General features: G+C 46.9%; 1 protein-coding gene across 1 annotated transcript in view; it reads left to right on the forward strand.

Annotated features, from left to right (window-relative positions):
- Nucleotides 1–5,261: 5,261 nt before the first annotated feature.
- WDFY1 (WD repeat and FYVE domain containing 1) overlaps nucleotides 5,262–10,145 on the forward strand; it is a gene marked incomplete at its 5' end in the record, with an annotated part of 11,732 nt that continues 6,848 nt past the window's right edge. Inside the window, 5 exons of the mRNA XM_010133885.1 lie at nucleotides 5,262–5,357; nucleotides 6,179–6,252; nucleotides 7,213–7,267; nucleotides 8,618–8,768; nucleotides 10,062–10,145. The exon at nucleotides 10,062–10,145 is cut by the window's right edge and continues 2 nt beyond it. Coding sequence (XP_010132187.1) covers nucleotides 5,262–5,357; nucleotides 6,179–6,252; nucleotides 7,213–7,267; nucleotides 8,618–8,768; nucleotides 10,062–10,145 — 460 coding nt within the window. The remainder of the gene's footprint in view (nucleotides 5,358–6,178; nucleotides 6,253–7,212; nucleotides 7,268–8,617; nucleotides 8,769–10,061) is intronic.

Genomic DNA, 10,145 nt, shown 5'->3' on the forward strand with positions numbered 1-10,145 from the left:
GGCTCGTGTAGCCTGTGAAACGTCCATCACAAGAGCTGGAAATGTCACGAAGCAGTTACTCAGATGAAAAGAAAGTGGGAACGAGGAAGCTAGCAGCACAGAGGGCTGCTGGCTAGGAGAGAGGTGAGGGGTCTGCAGTGCAGTGGGGAGAGCTGGAATTTCCCCTGTGCTATGTGGAGAGTGACTTGTAAATGTGAAGAGGGGTAGGAGATGCTTCCAAAGAACTCTTAACCAGAAACTGTGGCAGTGTTTGAAAGGAGCACGTTAAGGAACGATCGTGCTTTCTTTGAGATGTACCTTGGAGGAGAGATAGTTCCACTGTTACAGTATAAAACTTTCCAAACTGAATTTGCATTAATTTTTGCATGAATTCTCATTTGAAAAGCCTCACCGTGTGAGAAACAGTAGGGTAGGAGTGCTGACAATTCAGCAGACAGCTGAACTGTAAAGCGGGTTTTCTGGCATTGATTTTTAGGTCGGAAAGAGCCAGCAGACCAGCTCCCAGCAGCACATGCAAACTTGGTGAAGCTTGCTGTTAGCCCCAGCACTGAGGGTTTGGTGGGGAGGGGAACAAGGCAAATGCATTAATATTAGTGTTAGGGTTATACGATCTATCGATGTGTAGCCTGTGGCAGGTATCTGGGTCTTCTTTACCAAGTGTCCAGAACGCTGGAGGTTTGGGCACGTGGAGCGTTTGGTGCAGGCAGGATCAGAGGATAAAGGGCACCTGTGCTGCTTAAACTGCACGATTAGATACCAGCACACTAAACGTTTCTGTGCTCGTAGAGTGCAGGACATCGTACTGTGCAGCGTGGGCACCAGGGAGATAAGAGGCTTGTGACTCCACCGAACAGCACCTGCCTCTTCAGAGCCTGATTTTGCAACTTTAGAGTTTAAAATGTAATTTTCTGCCTGGTAAAGAGATTCCCTCACTGAGTAGAAGCAGCAGGGTGTAATCCTGCCCCTTTGAAGCAGTGGTCTGTTCTGCGCCTCGCTGAACCGTGGCAGTAAGTGTGCCGAGCTTGCAGCAAGGTGTGACACTGGGGTGGGTGAGGTGTTTTCTGGCTTTAGTTGACAGCTGGGCTTGCCTGGTCTCTTCCCTTCCGCTGGAAGTGACTTTCTGCAGGACATGTCGGGTAACAGGGTCGGGATGGCACTCAGCCGCCTCCTTTTTGTTCCAGGTAACAGAAACTGTTGCCCTGCATTCCCTTTAACCCGGGATACCTGCCACAACAAAGCCTACTCACTCGTGTATCCCTCACCTGCAGTTTAATGTGTTCTCAGACTCGCTGCTCTGCCGCTGGCCCACCAAAAGCGGGGTGTAGGTGTTAACACAGCTTAACCCACTGTGCTGTGAGCAGCGAGCAAAGCACAGGGTTCAAGTACACCACGAGAGCAGGGCCAAAGTGTTTTTATTACATCTCGGTGCAGCTAAGGCTGTCAGGTATTTCGTAATAACCAGTCGCAGGAATGTGTTTATGAGCTCAGGGGTGAGGAAAACGTTGGTGTACTAACGCTGGCCAGGAGTGCTGTAGGTTAGCCTCTTGTTAGAGGAGTTGTGGTTCTTTTTGTTTTAAACAACATTCCCTGGAATTAGAAGTGCTGGTCCCATTTCTCTTTGAGGCACTGAAGATGCCATCGTAGACCTGTGAATACCAATAAGAATCCTGCTCTTCGTTTAAAGCTCTGAAGCTTAAAGGAAGCAGGAACACCTGCAGGAGTGACACAGTTACTTTGCCCAGCCTGATTTTTCATCAGGATACTTGCCCTCTGTGAAACTTTCTCAGAAAGGATGATTAACTCTGTGTCGCTATGGGCACCCTCATGAGCCTGGCTCCACGGCAGCGTTTGGAATGGCTGCAGTGCGTCTGTCGGCCTGGGCAGCCAGCAAAGGTACCCCCTCTGAGGTAGATCCCTCTGCTCCAGGCTGGCCCCAGTTTTCTCCCAGCTGAGACAGACCGGCGTGGGCTGCACCCGTCTGTGGTACAGCCAAATCTCTGGGCTTAGCCTTATCGTCCGTGTTCTCAGCAGTCAAATAACTATGGCAAGATGAACGTTTCCCAGCTGGGGATGCCGAGGGATGATGATAAGCCAGTGTACGAGGCCCTGAATGCAAGGTAAAGGTATTCTGTTCACCACAGGCTGATGGGATCTCTGGAATCACCAGCACATCTGGCTGCTGGTGTTCTGAGACCATCAGCATTGGAACTGCTGCTAAGTTGAGGTGTTAGGGGGTTTTTTGGTGATGGAATTTAAATATTGGTTGAAAGTCATGTTTTAGTGAGCAGAAATATGATAAAAAGCATCAGCTGCAAGCTGTGTCCTTGAGCGTGTGATTAAACCAGGTTCCTCCTGCTGATGCTGCTTTGGGAACATGCTCACTAGCAGCCTAAATCCTTCTGGCTTATTTTGACTACCAGAAGAATGCAGTCTTCTGTTTGGGCTAGGAAAACAACTGTCAGCGACTGATTCCAGGGAGGAAGGCAGTTGGTAGTGGTTTGAAGATGTGAGGGAGGTGCAGCCCTGCAGACAGGGCTGGTGGAGCTGTGCGGTACTCATGGCAATGCTTCTACCCTGGTGAGTTTGGATTTGCCTCCTCATCTTCCTCACGTCTTTCTCCCTGACATACATGTGTTTGGCTTTGAGAGGGCAGCTCATGTGGCATGAGCACAAATGTGCTGAAGGGTTTTCCCCGCTCTCAAACCCCGGGTTTTTTCCCAGCGGTGTTGGGTGCTTCCTCACTCCGTAAAAGAAACAGCAGTTGAGAACAAAGAAAATCCTTTGGAGCTGGTAAGGCTGCACTCATTGCTTAAAGATGGTTTCTGAGTGTGTTTCTTCAAAAAAAACCCAACCCAAATCCACCCCTCTGAACTGCTCTGGTATAAATGCTCATGCTTTCCAGCTGACAGTGACTTCTGGTTCAATGCTCAGCATTAGGGAAGTCTGGAGGTCCTATTTTGTCATGTTTCACTTCCTCCTGCCACTCTCAGATCTCTGGAGTCCACTGTCATTTTAAACCCATGTGTCTGTCTGTGAGTGCTCCTTAATGAGGTTCAGCATTTTTACAGCCTCGCCGAGACACAAACTGGCCCTGAACAGTGACTACTCAAGGAAGAGTGTGTGGTGGTCAGGTCCTGAGTGCAGGCCTCCTCCTGAAATGAAGGCCAAGCTTTGAGAAGAGTGCTCCAGACTCTAGGGCTGGTGTGATGGTTCTCATAATGAAGCAGTTCCATGGTAGGAGGAGGCTCTGGGAGCAGCATTACTGGAGCACTTTTGTTGTCCTTTGAGCTGCAGCTGGTGTTTCACCGGTTAATTTGTGAGGTTTGTGAGGAGATGCACCACGGCGAGAGGCCTGCAGGAGGGGGAATAGAGGAGGAGGAGTGCGATTTTTGGCACGGGTTATTTGCTGACTATGGTGAAACAATCTCTTCAAATTTCGCCCAGTCAGAGCTTTGTATAATGAGATATCGAGCTGTCTGACAGCTTCTCTTTGCAAACGTGAGGCTAGCGAAGACTAAAACATACTTAAGCCAAAATAAGAAGCTTTCAGAAGTTAATTTTGCTAACTCTTGCTGAGAGTCTCGACTTTAGTGGGTGTCAGTACTGTTGATGAGCAGTGCATGAGTTACACTTCCAGGAAATGATTTGCTTAGAAAAGTCAAATCCTTGCTTCCCTTAGATTAATAGTTCAGTGTAATCAGCCAGAATGCTGAGAGGAAACAGTCTCCTTTGGGAAAATCAGGAATGCATGATCTCCCCCACTACAGTAGCTCCTAGTCCTTTTATATTGAACATAATCACACGGTTTTGTCTAGAAATGATAGAGTTGAATTAATAAGGGTGGCAGCTACCATCCCAGATGTTCAAACAGTGTGAGAATGGTGGAGCTGCTTTAAAAAGCTGTTGAAGTTAGTAGGCAACAGCCCTTGCTGCTGCTGGTGTTGTAAGGCATGTAAGGATGATGTGGAGCCACAGCTTGGGTTTGGTTTTTTGTTTGTTTTCTCACATTCCCAAGAAATAGCAGCTGCTCTGAAGTGGTACTCTTCTGCCCACGAGGCAGGGTGTTGATCCTCGTAAAGAGGAAGCGAGGGCTCTGAAGAGAGAATCTTGACGGGAAATGTTTAATGGACTGGAGTACCATGCATCTGCCCCTGAACTGGTGGAAGGCAACTGGTTCAAGAGCTGAACCCGTAGTTTGGAGACATCGTACACTCAGCTGTACCGATGTTGAGTTGTAGGAAAGGGAAGTAGTACAGTAAGGGTGGGTGTTGTCTGCTCTAGTGTTGAGGGTCTTTTACAGAAGAGCCCTTAGGTGGATTACAGCATGACAATGCTGCTCTTACAGCTTCAACCCGGAAAGTTCTGCTCCTGATGCCAGGCACCAGTCCCCGCCCATGCTCTTTCCGTTGAACTCTTACTGGCATTTACTCGCTCTTCTTTGGCATTTGGCAAATCTCCCCTTGGGGTTTTTCTGAACAATTCTAAATACCAAGCCTGGTTTTAGCTAAAAATAAACTGAACCACTCGTCTCAGTGAAGTCTCTTTACAGTGTTTCCAGGTACACATGTTTACAGATCACTTCGGTTTCCACTTAGGAATGAGGAAGTTGGATTTAAACAGTAACGAGAAGGCAAACAATGGTTTGGAGAGGAAATTTGAAGTAGCCTTAAAATAATCTTAACACTGTCTACGTGTGCGCTCTTACCTTTTTGATGTGGATTCCCTGCAGAAGTGGCCATTGTAGGAATGGTTTTAACTGACAAGAACTTTCCACTTCCTTGCTGATTCTTTTATATCCCTCCTCCCAGATTTGACAAGTTGTAGAGAGAAGCTGTAAAAATGCAAAAGTTCAGGTTCCCATAATGGAATGGTTTGCAATTCCTTTTTTTTTTTAACATATCAAACACCTAACCCGCTATAAAACAACTGTGGTTTGCTCTGCCAAAGCTGGGAAATTCTTGCAGCTTGTATATGACTCAAATCAGCCAGGGCCAAGGAGAAGGAATTAAAGGGATGCAATGTGGAGCAATTTCTGAGGTGACTTGAAATAGTCTTTCCATTTTGTACTCAAGGAAACTCGATATATAAATAGTTTTGAAAGCTCTTTGCAATCCGAGGGTGGCTGTTCTTGTTACAGTAGTGTACTACTGGAGTACTGTTATGCTGTTCGTCTTATGTTTGAGTAGCACAAAAGCTGTGGGGGTTGGAGCTGATGTCTGAGTAGTGAACTGGTTCAGACGCAAGGGATGACACACTTACAGCTGTCTTCTCCCACTCTTCCCATGACAGAACGATCCGAGTATGGCTGAAGAGAGACAGTGGACAATACTGGCCCAGCATCTATCACACCATGTCCTGTGAGTACAGTGCTGGAGGTGGTGAGCATGGGTTGTGTACCTGGGCTGCTGGTAGGGGGGGAAGACCTCCTTCCCATCTCCCCACGTGCTGGTTCACTCCATGATCTTGCATTTGGGAACTTGCACAGCTCTAGCTCAGACTTTAAATTGAAACAAAGCTGCATGGTGGGTGAGAGTGAAGGCAGCGCTCTGTCAGAACCAGATCCTTCACCAGGTATGTCACTGTGGGCATCCACAGCTGCGGCTGTCTCGAGTACTGGCAAATATGTCATCTGCTGAATACGTGAGCTTCTCGGACCGCTAGCTGAAAGCTCAGACATAAGCGTTCTCTGCTTTCCAAGGTGTGCAGCTTTTAAATACAGAGTGGCAGATGCAGTGCTGAGTAGATCTGGAGTGTCAGCGTGCTGTTTGGATTTTGAACCCTCGCCGAGCCTGGGTGCTTTGCTGCAGCTTCTTCAGTGCAGAGTTACTACCCACCGATTTTTTCCTGACGGTTGGTCTGAATTACAGCAGTTGTTCCATTTGTCAATTTTCTAAGTAGGCTCTTCAGCTTGTGCTCTGGAGAGGTTTATACAAAACTGAAGTGAGCCTGTAGGTAGTTCCAAGGGATGGGCCTGTCCTCAGGCAGTGTGACCACTGTAATATTCCAGGATGTCCTGGCTGGCTTTAACTTTCTCAAAACACCTTCAAGGCTACATTTTCTGAGTGTAAGTTATTAAGCTGTTTAATCTTAAACAACTTTTTGTTTTGGTTCTGATAAAAGTCATGCGTATCCTAATGCTTCTGTTTCAATAAAGTGATGTCCTTCCTTTTTTTGGCAGCACCATGTTCTGCTATGGCGTATCATCACGAGAGCAGACGAATATTTGTGGGCCAGGATAATGGAGCTATCATGGTGAGTTGCCATGACTGCTTCTGAATGTCGATGAGGATTGCCGAGATGGCCTGTGAGCCCCAGGTGTTGCTGGCAGCAGTTTCCTTTCCCTTCCTTTTGGAATGCAGCTACCACTAAATGGCTGAACTTTGTGGCTGTTTGCCTGAGATGTATGTTGGAGGACTGTAAATAAACAAGGGTTCTTTTAGCTAGGTGGTGGTGTCTCTGAATTTTCTTTCTGCACATCTGCTTATGATGTGGAAATGTCAACACTAGCTCTAAATTTACAAGCAGCAGGGTTGGTTTCTGCTCTTTCTGGGAGGTCTTCCTTCAGTCCATCCTTACTGGTGCTGTAATTGGTCCCCCTCTCCTGGAGAGCAGATACATGGGGCAGAAGAGAAAGCTGGTCAGATCCCTCCCCGCTTTTCTGGGTAGAGGAGGGGAATCTTGTGACTCTCGGATGCTTTTATGGTGTCCTTTCTCTGTGAAAATAAGGTCAAAATAATAACTGTCCTATAAGGTACTGCATGAGTGTCATAAATGATGGGAACAGCCTACTGGGAACAGCCTATGCAGAACTGCCTGAGGTAGTGATTCTAGTTTAACTTGTAAGCTAAGACTTTTCAGTGAGCCTAAGGGTCAAACAGCGAAAACTCTCACTTAATTCTGTCCATTGAGAAATCCCAGATACTTAAATACTAAATACAAGATTCAGTTTTGTTTGTCCCAGCTGGGGACAAATGAGGTCCTATCTCTTCCTATAACGTCCCTTCAGCAAACTCTGTTTTGGACAGATGTAGCTCATTAGTAACCTCAATGCACTGTTGGGGTGTCAGTGTCTATGCTCCAGCCTGAGAAGTTTTTAGTGAGATATATTGCTGCTGTGCAGGCTTTGGCCTAGGAGGTTACTAGTCTTTCTTGGGTATCAGTATTGCTTATGTCTCTGCGGTACCTTCTCTAACGGTTCCACTTTGCTTTTAGGAGTTCCATATTTCGGAGGACTTCAATAAGATGAACTTTGTGAAGACCTATCCAGGTAAACCGTTAGCCAGTGTCTACACTAACACTTGTCTGAAGGGGAGGCACCTAAAACGCTTGGGAAACCGGGCACTGTCACAGATTAATCAAGTCCAAATACACTTTAAATTGGACTGACCTTTTAATTGTCACTTAGTTGGGGATAACTGCCCTAAGTATCCTGTTGTTGATTAATCCTCAATCAGCTGGATCCAAGCTGTGGTCATTATTGTGAAGTTCAGAAGGCCATCAGCCTCCCAGTGTAATGAGCCACAACTAGTGAGTTCAGGTTTTGCTCTTCAAGTGGAGTAGTTGTACTCATGAATGTTAGGGTCGGAGCTTTCTGCAGGGATGGTTTGGTGCTTGCAATTTCCAGTCTTCCTGGCTGTAATAGCTGGGTTGGAAACTTCCAGCTGAAGTGAAGAGTCCTTCCCTTCTCCCTCATTTCAGGAGAGCAGGAGGCATGAAAAAGTGTTTTCAGTGCATGGGGAATAGGGATTGTTCTGATATATGTGGAGATGCTGATTTCAGCATTTGTCTGCACATCCTTAAAAGAAACACAGATCTTGATGGCTGCTTAAAATTGGACTGTGAGTGTGAAAGGCCTGAAGGAGGCTCTGAAAGCCCCTCAGACTGTGTAGAAACAAAGCACAGTTTGTCTGGTGACTCCCTGCCGCTGATAGTAGCAACTTCTCACTTATGAGAAAAAGACTGTGTTCTTAGAGCAACACCCCTCCCCCACCCCCCCACCCCCTTTACCCTCAGGAAGATGACTTGAGAACTTGGTCAAGGGAAGTTCTTGCATCTTAGGGGGCAGGGGGAGCTTCCTTCTAATGGTCATGTAGCATCTTGCTTGGCAGCAACATTCTGAACAAAGCTGGTTAGGGTTTGGTTGGTCTCACAGGTAGCAGATGGACTAGATACACGTTCAGCTGCTGAAAAGTGTGAAATTGAGTGTAGCTTGAGGGGTCGGGAAAAGAGGTGCTTAAAGAAAGCACCAAGGTTTTGAGATGTGTTCCATTACTCCCCGGGAGTCCTGGGCTAACTAGAGGAAGTCTGGGGGGTTGCCTACTCCTTAACCAGAGCATCTTGGGTATCTGGGCTGAACTCAGTTTCTCTCTCTGTAGGAGAAAGGCTTAAATTAGCTGAGTGACATGTTTGGTTCACTTCAGCTATTCAGAAGGCAAAGACCAAAGAGAATAATACTGAGCTTTGAATTCAGCCTCGAGGCAAGGATAATATGGTGGCAACAACGTCTCCCTGGGCATCGCTTAGATACCATCTTCACCCGGTGTCTCTGGAACAGAACGTGAGAACACCTCGCTTGGATTTTTTGGAAAAACTAGCCAGAGTTTTCTTCTTCCCACAGCTCATCAGAATCGCGTGTCTGCTATTACTTTCTGCCTGGCCTCGGAGTGGGTTATCAGCACTGGGCACGACAAGTGTGTCAGCTGGATGTGCACCAGGAGTGGGACTATGCTGGGGAGACACTACTTCACCTCTTGGGCTTCATGTCTGCAGTATCCTTCCAGAAATGATGGCTACCCTGAAACCAGAAGAGTTCCTTTAGCTCAGTTTGCTCCCACCTTTCGATGGGAAAAGCCAGAGTGAAATCTCTTGCACGTTTGCCAGCCCTTATCCGATGAGACGTTTAGCACTTGATTTCTGTTAGCTGTTCTTAGGTAGCGGAAGGGGATGTTGTGACCCTGAGTTAAAGAACTCGCCACGTGTGTTAGTTCCTGACTTTGAAACTTTGGAGCACGAGCTAAATACTTCAAATGCCCAAACTATGGTTTAGCACTTGCTAATGGGTGGCAGTTGAGATGTGGCTGGACAGTAACTGGAGGTACCAGTTGGTGTGTGAGGACTGATGGCAGTTGTAGCAGTGGTGGGGTGGTGTGTGTACTAGGTGCTCCCTGTCAGGAGGGTCCTTAGGAGTTATTTGTTAATGATCCTGTGGGTAAGCTCCTGAAAAACCCAGCAGAGCGCCTCTTCTTTGCTGGATTAGGGGATAATACCAGCCTGAACTTCCAAGATGAAGAGAGGATCACATGTTCAGGGACTTAGTGGATTTGTTGAAAGCGAATTGTTTACCTCAGGATTCTGAAGGCTTAAGGGATTTCAGAACGTCATCAGATGGCAAAACCTCTGCTTTTTCACCTGCAGTGGTGGGATTTTGGTACCCTGACTTCTTACAGTCTTCTGTTGTGCAGAACCAGCCCCTTTGCTGCATGGGTGTTTGTGTGGCTCCAGGAGGATGGGGGGGTTCCAACACAACTCTTGGATTATGTGGTGTCAGCTGTGCAGGGTTTCCATGGCTCTTGCTTACATCCTGAATAGCAGAAGTCTTCTAAAGGTGGCAAACAGCTAGTTTCGGCAGCTCGCTATAGTAGGTAAGAATGAATGCTGCTCAGTGAGGTGCTCCTAGTGGTAGCTCCACCCTGCAACAAGTAGCCTGAGGAGTTCTGGCATCTTTCATAGAAGATCCTGAGTGTGTTCTGTAAATAGCTGCCAGAAATGGTCTAAATCTACTTGGTTTACACTGGACTTGGGGGTGGGTTATCTTGTGGCTTCTCCAGTGACTTTCTAAAACTTTTCTCACTTATTTCTGAACTGTCTTACACACGTAGGGAAGTGTGAGAATTAACCTTCACTGTCTCCAATCCCTTTCAAAGGAAGTAGCTATGTTAATACTTCTCTGGTGTATTAAAATGTTCTTTTTCAGTTTAGACTCCATAGGTGACAGCTCTGCTGTTTCAGTCCCATAAAATACTCTTAAGAGCAAAAACGGCTTCTCCTTGACCAGTGCTCAGATATGACTATGAAACTCGGCATGCCTTTGTGGGTGATTATTCTGGGCAGATCACTCTCCTGAAGCTGGAGCAGAACACATGCTC

Source organism: Buceros rhinoceros, unplaced genomic scaffold (genome assembly GCF_000710305.1).
Source record: "Buceros rhinoceros silvestris isolate BGI_N320 unplaced genomic scaffold, ASM71030v1 scaffold22390, whole genome shotgun sequence".
NCBI classification, from domain to species: Eukaryota; Metazoa; Chordata; class Aves; order Bucerotiformes; family Bucerotidae; genus Buceros; species Buceros rhinoceros.